Source organism: Glycine soja, chromosome 18, assembly GCF_004193775.1.
Source record: "Glycine soja cultivar W05 chromosome 18, ASM419377v2, whole genome shotgun sequence".
Classification (NCBI taxonomy): Eukaryota; Viridiplantae; Streptophyta; class Magnoliopsida; order Fabales; family Fabaceae; genus Glycine; species Glycine soja.
Genome location: NC_041019.1, coordinates 18691976 through 18709653, shown reverse-complemented (window position 1 = coordinate 18709653; position 17678 = coordinate 18691976). Strand labels below are relative to the sequence as shown.

At 32.6% G+C, this 17678-nt stretch overlaps 1 protein-coding gene and 1 long non-coding RNA gene across 9 annotated transcripts; one reads left to right on the top strand and one right to left on the bottom strand.

Moving 5' to 3' along the window:
- Positions 1–2379: 2379 nt before the first annotated feature.
- LOC114396561 (probable inactive purple acid phosphatase 1) lies at positions 2380–8943 on the bottom strand. 8 transcript variants are annotated; one of them, XM_028358606.1, is made up of 15 exons: positions 8821–8943; positions 8658–8737; positions 8476–8556; positions 7934–8116; positions 7708–7799; positions 7540–7606; positions 7325–7447; positions 6131–6223; positions 5783–5912; positions 5500–5581; positions 4832–4964; positions 4358–4563; positions 4142–4267; positions 3550–3859; positions 2380–2964 (listed from the first exon to the last, which is right to left on the bottom strand). In XM_028358606.1, the coding sequence occupies exons 4-15, from the start codon at positions 8114–8116 to the stop codon at positions 2659–2661; spliced, it is 1851 nt and encodes a 616-aa protein (XP_028214407.1). In that variant the 5' UTR covers positions 8476–8556; positions 8658–8737; positions 8821–8943; the 3' UTR covers positions 2380–2658. The 8 variants fall into 8 exon arrangements, with proteins under 8 accessions (XP_028214407.1, XP_028214410.1, XP_028214411.1 ...); XM_028358609.1 differs by lacking the exon at positions 8658–8737 and having other exon boundaries at positions 8738–8844; XM_028358610.1 differs by lacking the exon at positions 8658–8737 and having other exon boundaries at positions 8821–8839.
- A 457-nt stretch (positions 8944–9400) lies between these two features.
- On the top strand, positions 9401–11234 carry LOC114396054. The gene is made up of 3 exons (XR_003663198.1): positions 9401–10627; positions 10711–10801; positions 11008–11234. It is a non-coding gene; the product is annotated as an uncharacterized LOC114396054 (long non-coding RNA).
- Positions 11235–17678: the final 6444 nt, after the last annotated feature.

Sequence of the window (17678 nt, the reverse complement as noted above, 5' to 3'; positions counted from 1 at the left end):
CCTACATGTGCAGATTGATCCATAGTTTCCTTTTCGGCATGATGATACTTAGACTAGGGCCACAAGACTATGTGAGTGATAGAGACAGATTCTACATGTACAGATTCATGGTAGGAGAGAAGGTGAAATTTCCTGAGATCATCTTCTATTGGATGTAGGACTTCAAGGACAAGCTCAACCCAAAAGTGAAGAAGGACCTCTTTTGGTATGTTTTTCACTCAGATTATGACAAATGATGAAGTAAATATGTATAACATGGAAGTGTCTACTGGAGTTTCTCAGTTGAAGGGAGTGACCTTTGTGAAGATGGGGATTGTTGACAAATTCCTAAAATATGCTCAAAAACACGTAAAGAAGAAGGTCAGGAAGGAACCATAATTAGTGGTATGATAGACGATAGGAAACTGAAGATCAAACTGTTAATCTTGAGTCTGAAGTTATGTCTCTACAAATAGAGGAGGAACAAGCCCAGCCTCAGACCAACCAACCCATACCCAAACTACCCACCAAGAATAAGATCCTCCACCTTCATCTGAACCTAACCCTTTTATCTCATTCAAACAGCCAAAAACACAACTACCCTCAAACCATAAACCTTCAAATTCTAGAACTACCCTAAAGAGGAAGGCTCTAGACTCATAGTTTGAACCTGAATCTAAACCAACCACCAAATAGTTAACCATCAAAATCAAGCACCCCCAACCTCAACCTATACCCTCCTAACCTCCAAAAGACCAAGAATCTGATGATGCAATTCTTAAAACTCCTACACCTCAACCCTCACCTTCCTTATCCCTTCAACCTCATTCACCAGCTCACCATATTCCTCAATCCAAACCTACTCTGTCTCTCATTAGCAACAAAGAAGTTGTAGCCTTTGCTAAGGCTAAGAAGAAATCCTTGGACGAAGCACGAAAGAAAGCCAAGTTAGATGAAACACTTGAGAAGAATGAAGTTTTTGAGCTAGAAGAAGGAGTGCTTGCATCTGTTAAAGCACTACCTGAGGAAGAGCTAAAAAGAAAGTTGGAGCAAGATGCCAAGCTTGTTGCCTTAGCAGGCAAGTTATTTGAAGAAATTCCAGACGAAGTCATTTTGGACCCTCTAAAGACATTGCCTATTGAGGAACAACAAAGGCATAATGCTGAGAAGGCTACCATGATGGAGATAGATGGTGAACCAGTGACGATGGTGGTAGCGATGTTGGTGGTGGCACCAAGTGTTAGTGGTGTGGTGGTGGTGGTGACAATGATAGTGGCAGTGACATTGATGGTTGTGGTGGTGGTAGTAATGTCAACTGTGATGGTGATGTCGATGGTGGTAGTAATGATGGTGGCAGTGGTAGTGATATTAGTGGTCATGGTGATAGCAACCAGTTATGGCGGTGACAATTGATAACGATGGTGGCGGTGGCGATGGAGGTGGTATTGGTGGTGGTGGTGATGACAGTGGCGATGATGGTGGTAGCAGTGGTGGCAACAAAAAGTGTCATTGTCAAATGTTGAAAATACATGTTTTTTTAACTAAAAAACAAATTCACAAAATCTTTTTTCTTAATTTTGAAAATGAGTGAAAATGTTTCGAAAATGATTTGAAAATCCTTTCATTCCATTTTTTTCAAACACGTTTTGTTTTAAAAATTACATTAAAAAACCAAAAACCAAAAACTTGTAACCACCACAAAGAGGCCCTAAAGTGAATTTTACTAACACTATCTTGTCCTCTCCTATGCTGTGTGGAGTGTTATGTATTAATGTGTGACTAAGCTCAATGCATTATTGCAATTTAATTTTTTGGCAACAAAAGGTTTAGATGAGTTGGGTTCGGAAATTTAACAGGGTCAAGACGGATCTCATGGCTCAATAAGCGCTTACGGAGATACTTACATATTACCCACCAAACAAGATTTTCACATTGACAATAAGAATCAAACTCACGTCTTTATGAGATATAAGTATTTTCCATACCAACTAAACTTAACCTTTGGCTTATAATGTGGTCTCAATAAAAGACCCAATTATAAGATTTTTAAAACTATAAAGACCTAGTTATAATTTTTTAAATTATAAAATGCACATAACCTGACAATTGAATAATGTAATCTCAAATTTTCATCTGATTTTGAAGAACTCACACAAAAAGATATTTTCCACAACCAACTTTAACAATTAAGCATCATTGAATATAAAAGTTCCATTTATAATTTTGCTTCTAAAGAAAGATAATTATTCAACCGGAAATAAAACGACCATGACTTGATTGTTTGTTTCCTATATTAATCCCTCTTCGATATCATTATTCCAGTCTTTTTTGTTTTTGTTTTTTTGATGGAATATTCCAGTCTTTGAAACAAGGACTACACCTCTAAAACATAGTCAGATATTTTACATACCCCAAGAATGTGGCATTCTTAGATAATGGTAGGATATATTAATATGGTAGGAGTCTATAGAATTTTCAATTCATTGCAACCATGGTGCTTTCTAATGAAATTGTGGTTTTAGCCAATGTTGCCCATGGTCAATTGCTAGACAGTATAAATTCCATACTGCCACTTTAAACCAAACAATTCAGTGGCCTAACCTCATTTTGAGATCATATGGAACATGTTATCCAACCAAATATAAACAAACTAAATCAACAACTTTTTTTGCTTTTAGATCAAGATGCTAGTGTTGTAGGGGGACAACTATCAACAGTGCAAGCCAAGATGTCCCTGTACTGCCTGGATATTTTGAATGAGTCATAAACTTGTCCATCACTGCTTTTCTTGTACTCAAACAACAGGTTTGAATGGTCAAATGCTGTAAGCTTGACAAATCCAAAGTCATGGTCTTTAAATATACTCCATGTGGTGTTTATGGGGGCAAATTCAGCAAGGGATGCTCCTCCTCCTCCAACCACTACATGTATTGTACCATCCAAGGAGCCCTTGTAATTGTGCTCCTCTTTGTTGGTGCAGATATTCTGAAGAGAGAAACTGGAAGTTAATTTGTATGTAAATTAACAGATAACAAGGAAAACAGTATCTAGATAATTTAATCACTTTGATTCTTGATGATCAAACTGACAGCTAGAAAGCACAGATACGATACTGCATGAATACTGGGATACAATAAATTTAAAAATCATAGGACATGAAAACACTATAATACTCTTTATAATATTAATCTTGAATTAATAAAAAATCTTAAATCATGATAGCATTCATGTTTTAAAAATGTGAAAAGTTATGATACACATAAAATGCTACAATTTATCTAACTATTGTGATATTCCAATATATGTTGGTATAAAGTTCAAGTACTACTGAAGGCATTAAAAATCAAAGCCAACAAGTAAAAAGTATCTTGATAATATAATTACTTTAATCTATGTTCTTGATGACCAAACTGATATTAAAGTGACCAACAAGAAAAGGACCAGATGAGCTGCCCACTTTCAAATGGAGAAAGGCTATTTTCAAGCCATAGCATGGATTCATGTAAGCAAAACAGCAGGGAAGTATAGGAACATAGTAAAAACTATCTATGCCTGAAGTTAGGGAAATACTTGATACACTGGGCATGTCCTTTCGTAGTTATGGACATGTCCATACATTGCTATGTCAACCTTATACTTTTGCCAAAGATATTGAAGGTCCTCCCTTCCCATTGGTTCTTCAAAAGAGCCTTCTGCCACATAGAATCCTGCAGAAGAATAACCAAGTACCCTATGTGCAAGAAATATCAGCCATGGCTGTTTTTGTCTGTCAACTGATGCTAGGCAATTTTCAATGAATTTATACTGTTCTGATCCTTTTCTCCAATCGAGTTCTGTGTTAGCTATGCAGAATCTGAACATACCATAGTCAACTGAGTACCTGGCAAAGTAAAGTAATTTTTTAGATCTTTTCAGAGGAAACAACATCATTAATGTTTGACAAAGGTATACTAAAGAAGCTAAAATTTACTACAATTATGAATAGGTTAAATTAGTTTTATTTGATGCAAGACAAGGTGCATGGCTATGCAACTTTGATGTTTTGAATAAATGTGAAAGATGATAAATGCCTGCATCCATTAGTGTTATAAAAGTGAATGTATTAAACAACACAAATGTTGAGTATATTCTGCAAAAGGTTGAAAGTATTGACATATTGTACCAGAATTTTTCCCGGTTCTCAGCTGGAACATAAAACATGGTTTGAGCCAGTACACCACATTCACCACCAGAATCCAAGTTCCCATAAAATGATCCAGTATCTGGCCAGTCACGTTCATGATTGCCACTAAAAGCACACAATGTAAAAGCAGAAAATGAGACAACAAAGAATAGCAGTAAACATACAAAAATGCAACACATGCACAACAAGACAAACCTTGCTGTCATATAAGGTACAGTTGATGCAATTGGCTCAATTTGTGCAGTAAACTGATCCCACTGTGAAAGGTATCCATTAGCATAGCTTAAATCACCAATGTTGAAGACAATATCTATATCTTTTAAGTCTTGAATGATCTGTTTAGTAGTGTTGAGTGAGCCAGGCTGGAAATTGTTATATTCATTGGAACCATCTGCTTCTGCCTGCTTGTGGAATAAGAAAATGAAAGGCAGAATTACCAGTAATTTAAATCAGAGGCAAGAATACCGGACATATTTTTGGGTATAATATCTTGACAATGCAAAATATATAACTTTCATTAAAATAACAGAATCAAAATGAGTAAAGAGATCAAATCAACCTGATCAATCTTACGCCTAATGTAATTATGTATACATTTATACAAATTGTATCTCCAGATTGCAGAACATGGTTCTAATTAGAAGGCCCATGAGAAGAAAAAAAAATTACCTTTCCCATATCACCAAATATGACTACTCGTTGTAAGGAATTTTGACCAGGATAAGGAGATGCTTTGAATTGGTATTCTTGACTCCAAATTATTGTACCATTAAATAATTTATGCCCCAGCTTGTATTTGTACCTGCAAGTAGGAAAAAAAAGTCATTGCAAGTTGAAGGTCATGGACAGCAAACTGCTGCTAATAAAATCTCAATATGTTCCTTCACGCCACAAATCAATATTTGAACCACAAGTACAAAGATGCATAGAGCCTGGTTTCTTATAATAATATAAGTCATGTAGGAAAAAGGATGTTTGGTGCCAAATCCTTTCTAATAAAATTAAATACAAATTTCTTGGTTTCTTGAAGTGGTGATTCTTCCACTTCAACCAATCAGAATCACAAGTACAAAGTAATAGAGTGCTTGCATTATGTTCGACACATTTGAGAAAATCAATTGAATTTCATCAGGGATCATCTCTAGTAATGGTTCTCTCAAACTCAAAAGGCTTCTACTAAATATAAGATAATAAAGTGCCAACATGTGCCTAAGCTAATTGTGGTGAATGAGTGGACGTACAAGAAAAAATGAGATTAGAAACTGGAATAGCAAATCAATAATATCAGTTCTCAAACAAGCAATTTCATGATGATTCTCATATAAGATACAACGTACTCTCGGTTGGGCCACAACTCCTTCAGAAAACTAGTGTGTATATATCCCGGGTCACGCCATCCAACAGTCCTTGCTGGTGCACCTATATTTATAGATGAATAATAAGAAAGTGAATGTTTCCAATTCCAGCCCTTCCTCTTGAGTGAAATTTGCATGTACCCACTCACATTTTACAAATGTAAATACTATCAAGACAATAAACATGATTTTCAATCCCAAAAGTAACTTTTTGACTCAAATACAGGTAAAATCAATACTAAAAGGTAACAGAAGAGTTGCATACCACACATGGTGTTGCGATCAAAAGTCAGTGTCCCAGCAGGAGATTTCACAAGGTTCCCTCCTTTAGGGCCCCATTCAACAAAAGGTTCAGCGTCACTGATTTCATATCCACTTGTCCAAGTTACAGTCATCTGTTGAAAGAATGAAGTAAATAATTTTTTGATAATCCTAGATAGTCTTAATCCACATATATAGACATGCATTTACTGACAGATATCATTCACAAGAAAGATTTCAAGTTGCAATAAGAAGAAGCTCCTGCTGCACTAATACTCATGAGAATAATATCCAAAGATGGAAAAAGAAAATGCAATTTTAAGATTACAATATAAAGGCAGATTAGACTTACTTCATCCCATGTTTTCCCTTGTGCTAATCGGGGATATACTGGTGCATTTGGATTGATGAATGATACTTTATTTGACACTGCAACGAGCTTTGGCTGTCAAAAGTAATTTGAAAAAAAAAGGAAGAAATAGAAACATAAAGTTCAGCTCAAAATCCACATTTCTGGACTCAAACATTATGCACACACACTAAATAAAGTAAAACAGAGTTACATATGTAAACAGGACAAAACAATCACTTAAACTACCACTATTTCGGTGGGACTTGGAGTACATGGGAACAAATACTCTCTATATAGAAGTCGCAACAGAAGTTAACAAAGTGTATGCATGCTTATACAAATAGAGATATTATATTAAAATTAAAGTAAGAAGATTAAAAAATGAATTTTCAAATCCTGTATTTTTTTAGAATAATCCTTGCCACTGATTTTTTATTCAACGGCTACAAGATCTACAATTCCATGAGCTTGGGCTTTTGCTGCTGACATAAAAAAATCCCTTTCCATGTCTTCGGATATAACCCATAAAGGTTTTCCGTTCTTTTTTCATAAACCCTTGTGATAGTTTCTCGCATTTTCAGTAACTCTTCCGCTTCCAGGATAAACTCTCCCGTTTGTGCCTCATAAAAAGAACTAGCAGGTTGGTGGATCATTACCCTGATTTTATAACTTAATAAGTATTTCCCTTATCTTGATAAAGTTTGATAGTGATTTCTCCTAAATATCTTTTCATGGGGAGAAAAAGAGGGAGGGAGAGAGAGAGTTATGGCAGTTTTCCAGTGAAAGGGTAGAGATAACCATCTCAGATACTATAAAAGATGGTGCTGTCTGAGGTTCTAGGAGAAATAGAAGATGAACAATAAGATGGTCTGAGCATTCAGATGTTCGCTTTGAACACCTTTCAAATAAAATATATTTCATAAGGAACTATATGATGAATAAGTTCCAAATAGTTGACTTGTCATGGTTTTCATCAACAACTATTGTTTATAACTTCAAGCTTTCATGATGAAATTCCCACAAAGCTATGTTGGTCAATAATATATTCTCATAAAATCAATAGGGAAAATAAAAGCTAGGAAAACTAGAAAGCAAACTGCTAACAGTTTCCATGAATTGGAAAATCTTTGCAATCATCATATATCAATTAATTTGATAAACAGGAAAATTAAAGAGTAGAGTTTATGAGCATACATTAGTTAAGCCACCCGTGAAAAGCGCAAATGAAAAGTCAGATCTCTGATTAATCAACTGAAGCTTCAAGGAACCTTTTCCTGTGTTCTTGTAACCATGACTGGAGAAATTGGCATATTGATACTGAAATTAGAAGCAGAAAAAGGGAAGAGTTTAACATTAAACATTTAAACTTTCAAGCTTTCTTTAGCTAAGAGTTTTGTGCTTGCACAAACCTTGATAGGTGCAGAACACAGAAATGGGGGATTCACCCATATGTTTTCTGCAGGGCAGGTGGAAGCACTGGAAAATGTGAAACATTTGATTCCCAATCAATGCAACAAGACTTTTTATTATTTGTAATTCATGATTATAAAAGAACAAGATCATGGTGCAAAGCCTACTTGAAGTTTGCAGGAGAAAACACTCCAATCCAATCATCTACTGTGGGTTTTGGATTACTATATTGCAGTGTAACCCATTCTGTATTTTGTCCCTACAACAGTTGCAAGCAGGATCCATCAATTTCTGCTACCAGAACTTGTTTTCATGTTAGGCAAGAAGTTAAAGCCAGATAACAAAGCATCTAGAAAATAAAAGAAAATTCTCAAATGCACAATCAAAGCGTACCTTCAAGCCAAGGACATTAGGAGTGGCTTTGATAAAAGCACGTTCATCAAGAGCAAGTGTTGTTTTATGAATGGCAACTTTTGAAAGGGGTTGGTGCTCTTCTGAGACTGCTTTCTGAAAGGTTGCAAGAACAAGCATAGAGAAAAATAGCACTCTTGACTTCCCCATCCCATTCGTCATCATCTGAAATGCATTCAAAATTATAAAATGAAAGCATTGATTGCAAATTGCAATACTAATCAACTACTACCCTCTTATCAAACTGAGATTCCAATAACAACATAAAGCATGAAAAAACACCAGCTATGGTTGAATTTAGCAAAAGGGGTTAGTCTATTATAACATAGTAAACCAAGGTTCGAATCCCTATTAGGAGAAGTGCACGCATTTAGTGTTTGGGACAAAACTATAAAATGAAAACAGTGACAACAATATTAATCAACAACTACCCTCTCATCAAACTGAGATTCCAAAAATAAAATACAGCATGAAAAACAACCAACTATGGTTGAATTTAGCAGAAGGGGTTAGTCTATTACAACCTGGTAAACCAAGGTTCAAATCCCTGCTAGGAGAAGTGCACGTATTTAGTGTCCTATAGTGTCTACTTCAAAAGAAGATACCTGTAAGGGGAAATAACGTGAAAAACAAAGGATCAATCTCTAGCCACTAAAATGGTAGTGAGAATTTAAAACAAGCAATTGGGTGCCACGAAAAACATTACCCACTTCCCCAAATGAAGAAAATTGAAAATCAAATGAAGATAGAGATATGCAAAATGGAACCAGAAGAAGCAGCTGTCACCTTCGGAGAACAGAATATGATGAGATGTCAGAAAAGTAGTTTTATGAGTACGAAAAGAAAAAGGTAGAACAGGGAAAGCTTACAAGTTATAACATCATCATTGGCAGCATGTGGTTACTTAGTTGGGTTCACAATGTTTCATAGTATATGTAATTATCGAGTTTCGAATATCTTAGTGAATTATATTCTCCATAGGCCCCGGTTTCAATGGGAAACGGAATCTTTTGGCTTTATCTAATTATTTTCTTTTTGGTACATTAATTACTTTGCTGGTTGACTTAATAAGAATCTTTTACCTATCTATATACTATATATCTATATACTATCATCTACTATGATACAAATAAGGTCCTAAATGACCTACGTGTCACGCTGTGGTGCAATGTAATTCTCGCTTAAAAATATCAAATCATGCTATAGTGTGTTTTTATTAATAATATATAATAAATAAAATAAATAATTAAATAAAATTAATGTCTCGAAGACTGATGCATTTCCATTCCCAAAAATATCAACATCAACCTTTTTATTTTTTCCACGTTACGAGTATTGATGATGCATTACTTTTTTTATTTTTTTAAAAAAGGCAAACATTTATTGTGGCACATCATTTATCATTTTCATTTATTGTTGAAGGCATTTTCCTTCTCTCTTTCTTTAGAAATCTTAAACGCCATTTTTTTTTATCATTCTTGCTTTCTGTCATTTCTCTCTCCCGAGTTGCTTTCTCTCATTTCTCTCTCCCGAATTGTTATCTCCCCCTTCTCTGTTCCTTCTTTCCATTTTTTTTCATTTTTCCCGTTTTTCTGCGTTTTCTTACATCTAAAGCTGTAATTTTTTACATCAAAATTGTGATTTTTATCTCAGATTCCATGACAACGATATCATATTTGCGTTCCTTTCCAAGTTTGTATTTCTATTTGACCGTGACTAACTATTGTTCTTCCTTTGCAACACAAAAGCTTCAATTTTTTTGTGTTTTCTATTTTTTTGTGTTATAATGACTTTTCGTAGGACAAAAGGTTAAATTTTTTGGTGTTCCTGAGCCTTCTCCGACGTACCCAAAGGTTGGAGCTTTTTTGCTGGGTTTGCCAGTTCTTTACTTGATTTGGCCGAAAAATGATTTATGGGTTGTTTTCTCTCCTATCTTTCTACGTTTTCTTTTTTCATTTGATTTATTTGACCGTGGCTGACTATTGTTCTTCCTTTACAACACAAAAACTTCAATTTTTTTGCGTCTTATGTCTTTGTTTTGTGTTATAATGACTTTTCGCAAGACAAAAGGTTAAATTTTTTGGTGTTCTTGAGCCTTCTCCAACGTACCCAAAGGCTGGAGCTTTTTTGCTGGGTTTGCCAGTTCTTTGCTTGATTTGGCCGAAAAATGATTTATGGGTTCTTTTCTCTCCTATCTTTCTACGTTTTCTTTTTTCATTTGATTTATTTGACCGTGGCTGACTATTGTTCTTCCTTTGCAACACAAAAGCTTCAATTTTTTTGCGTCTTATGTCTTTATTTTGTGTTATAATGACTTTTCGCAGAACAAAAGGTTAAATTTTTTGGTGTTCCTGAGCCTTCTCCGACGTACCCAAAGGCTAAAGCTTTTTTGCTGGGTTTGACAGTTCTTTGCTTGATTTGGCCTAAAAATGATTTATGGGTTGTTTTCTCTCCTATCTTTCTACGTTTTCTTTTTTCATTTGGTTTATTTGATGGTGGCTGAGTATTGTTCTTCCTTTGCAAGACAAAAGCTTCAATTTTTTTGCGTCTTCTGTCTTTGTTTTGTGTTATAATGACTTTTCGCAGGACAAAAGGTTAAATTTTTTTGTGTTCTTGAACCTTCTCCAACATAAAGTTGTCACCGAGAGCAAATAGTGTTCGGCATTTGAAGGACAGGTTTGTGATGTATTTTATTTCTCCTTTTGATTTATGGGTTCTTTCAGTATAAAAGATTGAATTTTTTTTTTTGTGTTCCTCAGTCTTATTGAGTCTTATTTGACTGTGGTTAACCCACTCTTCTTCCTTTGCAAGACAAAAGCCATAGATCATAGTATGTTGGATAAATTACAGGTTCGTTTTCCCTCCCTGTCTTCTTCTGCGTTTTCTTTTTACCCTTTTTTTTGTATTTGTATGCGTTTTTCATTTCGATTTTTTATTTTTTCACTGCATGGTCATTGTTTCTCTTAAAGCTACGATTTTTTTCTCCAAAAAACTTTGATTTTTGGGTTTTGTCAGTACAAATATTGAGTAGTGCTTCATTTTCTTTTTCTTTGCAGGGGAAAACTTCGTTTTTTTCTTTACTCAGATGAACATAGTTCGATTGCCGATGTTCTGCCTTAATAGCACAATATTGAAAAATATGGATCTTTGTGTTGCATTCGCTACCTATTTTTATCTTTTTTTGTGTTGCATGTTTGAGTTCCTTTCTTTATCATGTTCATTTTTGTATTACTTGAAAAAAATGACGTTTATTACTATGATTAACTTTGAGCTTCACGAGTGATCTTCAGTCTTCTCTAATGTTCCCGTTCTTATTATGGCAACTTATTGTACAAAATTCCTATGTAGATATTCTTGACATTTGTACTTATACCGGTTAAAAATAAAATAAAAATTACTTTTAATGTTTTTGCGTTTTGTTTCCTTCAATTCTGCACTATTTTATGCCTTTTACGTTCTTATTATGGCTACCTTTTTTGAATTTTATGTTTATTTTGCTTTCATTTCCAATGAATTAATGTTTCTAAGAAAAATTAATTATTTGTATTCTATTCCCAAGACGTTTGTCTTTCCAATGCGCTTTTTTGGTCCCAAGACACTTGCCTTTCCAATGCATTTTTCTGTTCCCAAGACTTGGCTTTCCAATGCACTTTTCTTTATCTTTTCAATATGCTTTTCTATCATGATACTTTTAGTCATCATTATAATAAATTAATTATTTTAAAATTTAAATGTTAACATAAGATTAATATTTTAAACGAATAATAAATATAATTTAAAAATATAAAAAGATTAAAATTAAACTTAAAATTTAATTTATTCAAATAAAACAAATAATTAAAATGAAAAAAAAACCTACACACGAGTAAGAACTAGCTTGGTAAAACAGTGTACCTTTTATCAGTATAATTTTTTAGAATTAGTTATTGTTTTGAGTGTTTTCTATAATTTTCCACATTTTGAGTGAAATATTTTTAGTCATTTCTACTTTTGGGCGTTTTCTTCCATTTTATATGTTTTGAATGAAATGTTTTCATCCATTTCTCCTATCGCCATTGAGATGGTTTAGCTTAAAATCCTCGTCAATCATCCTTAAAAGATTTGTATTTATTTAATTAACGAATCTTATCTCCGAAATTACTTAAGCATATTTTAGGCTATTTTTCGGCAACTGATTGCCAAATTTTTCCCATAATGTTTTATTCATGTCGATGGTTTCCTATTGAAAGTAATAATAATAATTAAAGCATAAAAAGGAGATTGGATACTTCGGTTTGGGATAAGGAGATGACGAGATAAGGCCCTTTTGGTACATAATTTAGCCCTTCTTAATTATTATATAAATTAAATTTCATCATTTTTTATGAGTCGGAATTATTTTTTATCAATTTAAATATATCATATTAAGTTTTTCTATAAAATATACTACGTGTGTAATTGTGTATAATTATAATTGATAAATTTATGCTTTGAATAACTTTTATATATGTTAACTTTTATTTACTAACTATTATATTGAATATTTTTTCAATAAGTTTGAGTTTATAAAATTTTAATATGATTTAATTTTAGTATAATTAATAGACAGTATATTGCTTTTAGTCTTTACTTACTATTTGTTTACGTTTAAATTTTTTATAAAATTATGTTTTGCAAATTTCATTTTTATATCATAAACAATTTTTTTAGCATCTTTGGTTCTTATACTTTTCCTTTTGCTAATAACTTTAGTCTTTAATATGGAGTAACAAGTGAATTGATGGTGTCACGATCACTTTAACAGTTCAATAGCATGTGACATTGTCAAAATTTTTAATAGAAAAATTACATGTAGTTTCTTTTATAAGTTATAATATTAAAAATCTTTACGTGTAGAATAACTCACACTAATAGCGTAAAATAATTTATATATTTTAAAAAAATAAAAAAAATCTTTAAGTGTAGTTAATTTTTTTTTTATATAAAAAATAAGTTTCATACTTGAATCAAAGAGTAGATATTTCAAATTTTTATTGAAGAGTTAGATATTTTAATTATGTTAGTTAAAAAAATAAGATTAATGTTAACATCAGATTAATGTTCCAAACAAAAAATCAATAAATAATTAATAAATATAATTTAATGTCAATCATCATCAAAATAAATCAAATTCATCAGTGTCAATCATCATTTAATGTCATGAGTAAGTATGTCTCCTTTTGATTCTCCATGATCATTCAAACTAATTGGAATGTCTTGATTTGAAATACTATTAACAAGTCTACACCTTGGCGCAGGTTTCAAATTCATATTTTATTTAATGTATTTTTTCTGCCAATACTTAAACATTATTATTATCCAAATAAATTAAATTTTCAGTCATTCCATAATGAATTTTAACACTATTGATAAATATACAACAATATTTTCATAATAAAAGTTTAGCACGGGAAGTGAAAAAGATTATCATTATATTCATAATAAATGATAAAAGTCTAGCACGAGAAGTGAAAAAAATTATCATTGTGATACAGTAATATGCATTGATCAACAATAAATATGGATTATGCACAGTAAAAGCCTAGCGCTTATTATACTAAGTACATTATTAACTATTCATTATAGTTGTTCACCTCCCCAACTATTGAACAATATTCAAGGAGTTTTAAGTTTTTATACTCGGGTTTTGTACTATTTTCATATGCTTTCATTTTTGTTCATTATATCTGTTCATGAAACTTCTCCATCATTGTATCTGTTCATGAATATGCTGAGATCTCCATTATTTTTATTTTTATTAATAGTAATTGTAAGTATTTTTAAACATTTTTCTTCTTGTGAAAAAATTTATTATTTAATAAAATAAATATACATTACTAGGAACAATTTAATTGTGGTGGTACATATTATAAAGTAATATGTTATTAAGATTTATGATTTTTTCGCTTATGGTGTATGTTATTACAAGATTTATTGACTTTCGTATTTTTTATGTTTATCTTTTTAATCTTTCAAATATTTTTTTGCATAGCCTCTAATAAAGAAAATAAATATTAACGATTACGGGAAGTGTAATAGCCTCGCAATAAATATACAACCGTATTCATGATATTTCTTCTAGCACGGGAAGTGAAAAAAAATATCATTATACTGATCAGCAATAAATATGGATGACGCACCGAAACAGGAAAAGGCCAACGCTTAATATACTAAGTACATTATTACAGTATATAAATGGATTAATAGACTAAATGTTTGCCGAGGTGCAAAAGATTATCATGGGAAGTGAAAAAGATTATCATTATATGACCAGTATGGATGACGCATGGGACAAACATTACTACTTTTCAAGTTGACGTCATGAGACCTCTCATACGTTTTTTTTTTTGTAATTGTTTGTTCATGAATATATTATATGTTTGACATAGTATTTTGAATTGTAATTCTATTAACCAGTCTTATCAAACAAAGTTTTATTTTTGTAATTTGAACCATACTATATGGTTATTTGTTATTTGCTTAAATATACAAGTTAATTTTTTTATGCATTCTTAAATATTAGTAATATTTAACATTTAAAAAATCTCATATATTACTATAAACGATCTCTTTATATTTCATTCTTATTAAATCACGACCATTACTACATGTTCATATCAACTTACATTTTTTAGCTTAGTGTTGTTGTTTATCGTATCTAACTCCTGCATACAAATTCCAAATATTCACTAATGTTATTTGCACATGCAACAACTCATTTATTTCTGTTTATTGTATAGTCTCTCACTCCGTACAAGATGTTACCATCATAATCTTTCTAGCACCATCCAAACATTCTACCATACAATCAGGTTAGTTTCAAATACATTTCTAAATTAATGTTTTCTTTTCCCTACACATATTTCAATATTATTATCGTCCCATTAAATAAAATTTTCAAACATTATACATATATTTTGACATACTTCATATTTATCAATATTCAAATAGAAGTATGAGCCCGTGCATCGGCACGGGCGTCTCTCTAGTATAATAAAAGAGAAGGCCAATAAAATTTCTATTATGCCCATGCCAGAGTTTGACACGTGTACGCCTGTAGTTGACAAAGTTGGAATTTTAAAAAATTTGAAACAATTTTTCTAGATTGACACATATTTTGCTTTTTGCTCACAAAATTGTTTTATCTTTCCATTTCTCTCTTTACTTCTCCCGTGTAGTCTATGGAAAATTCTTGAGCCTTCTTGAACAACTCGGTCCTCCACTTTGAGAACGTGACTTGCCTGCAGTTGGCATTGTCGATTCTTTTGATCTTGATCTTCCCTCGACCCATTGGCTTAATTTCTCGTTCTCTCAGAGCACAAACATGCCTAACTAAACGAGAAATTATAGTTGGTGCTTTGGGAGGAGTAGCGATTCGACGGTTGAAGATGCGAAGGAAGGCACCGCAATAAGTAAGGTAGCGAGAATGGAAAGCGTTTTACCTCAAATGACTAGAGAGGTTCGCTGGAAACGACAACTTTGCATGGCTCCATGTTCTCGGTGCATTTAGAGACTGTTTCCTTTTTGCCCCATTTTGGATTTTCATCTGCACCCGCGAGTCCCACACAGTTTTGGCTGCCTCTTCCTTCCTTTCTTCTTCTATTTTCTTCTCTTCTCTTCTGGTTCACATTTGGATCATGTGGGTAGAACACAACCAACTGCAAGAAAGTCATCATCTTTGAGGTTCCTGGTGCCTTCACTACTACTTGCAGGTCTTTACTTTCCTTTTTGACTTTGTAACTTTCAATGTTCATAGATACTTGAGATTCAACATTTTTACTCTCAAAGTTTCAATTTTTTAAAACAAGTGTTTATCCCTAAATTTCAATTTTTTAAAACAAGTGCAGAAAATAAATTGTTGCTTTGTTGAGTGGATGTGCAACTGGAGGTGCAATATCAGCAAAAGGTAACTCTTTTTTCTTTCATTTTCTGTCATTTTTATCATGTTTTTCTTTCTCTTATATGTTACAAATGACAGGCTTACATGGCATTTCAAGGCATGTATAGAATAGACTTAGAAACCTTATACCCAGAATTGTGATACTTCAAGGTTCCACTTTGCTATTGTATGTTTGGTTTCTTTGGGTTCCTTAAAAAAAGGATGCATTTTGGGAAGTGGTTCATCTTTTGTAGATATTAAGAAATCAAAATTTTGGTTGCTTATATTTTTCGTACTCATAGGAATGTGCTTATGCTCTTATGACAGGCATACATTCATTATAATTTTTTATGGACATTACCGCTTGCGATGTAAATTTTATGAGTAATTTGTGAATGCATGCTTCCCTTTTTTATAATTTTATTGATTATTTTGTTATGTGGTTTTTGTTGATTTTCGTCAACAGGAAAATCCCGAGAGATTTGACTGAGGCGTCGTTATCAGGAGAGGGATTATCTATAGTGGCAGCTTTGGTTATGATGTCTTTATTTGGAATGGTCAGTAAATGAAAGCCTGAAACCTCCATTTTGTTTGTGACTTATGAATTGCTGAACATAATATGTGTATAAGTGTATTGTAAATTGATATTAGGTCCTCATATTGTTATATGCCAAATTCTCCTTTCGGATTCGCATTTCTCTTTCTCCACCGCAACACACTCACCTTCAAGTGTTTCCTTCTTTCTTTTTCTTTTGCTTTTAAATGTTATTTTTGTTGTTCATTTGCGATTTGTAAATCAAATCAACCAGCTTTAGTGCATTACTCACGATTATCATTGTTCTTGGAACTCTGCACTTGCATACACACACATTTGTTGTTTGTGCTTAACTTAACATGAGGACTTCTTGTGACAAATATTGATACCAACTTTCTTTTTCTGTGTTGCAGGATCTTGGTGTGTTGCAGGATTTTGGTGGCTGTTTTGACAATATTTGAGAGAGTTGGTGATACTTTTATATCATGGTAGAGGATTCTATCTTGCATGTATTTAGAGAATGTTATACTTAGATTTGCTTATTAACAAAAAAATGTTTTTTTTTTAAATAGGAAAATGGACTTTAGGATATTGTCATGATGCAATTTAATGAGCGTGGAATTGGAGGATATTTGGTCTTCAATTGTAGGAAGTTGCTTGAATGTTACTTATGTTATGTTGTTTGGAGTAACCATTTTTTTTTTAATGTCAGGGATACAAAATGATAGGATCCTTTCTGACCCGGGCCCTTGTGTATGTATTTTTGTTTGTTGTTCCAAATTTTCAGTTTTTTTATATGAATGGTTTGCATTTTAATATTTGAAATTTAATGATTTTATTTGGCATTTGGTGTAATGGCAGCATGGTTTTTGGCTATGCTAGCTTATCCAGCTTATGAATGCTATAAAGTGGTTGAAAAGAATAAGCCGGAAGTGATTATAAAACAATTGACGACACTGGAGTATGTTCTCACTTTTTTTTTTACTTGCTTTAGTGAACTTTTCCCTTCAAAGATTTAATGCAATTCTCACACACACCCTATACATACTAGAAAATTGAGAAGAGATACAAGTGACCTAAGTTGACCAGTCCAAAAATCATCATAAGAACAAAATAAAACTTCCACAGCGATATCCCATTAATTTGATGATATGAACTCTATTCATAGGGCTTATTAGAGATGTGATTAACAATTAATAAACATTTTTAACAACATAACTAAATAACACATTTTGTAACTGATACAACAAACACTTGATTAATATCCTGATTTTTTTTCTTTTTCAGGTTCGTGA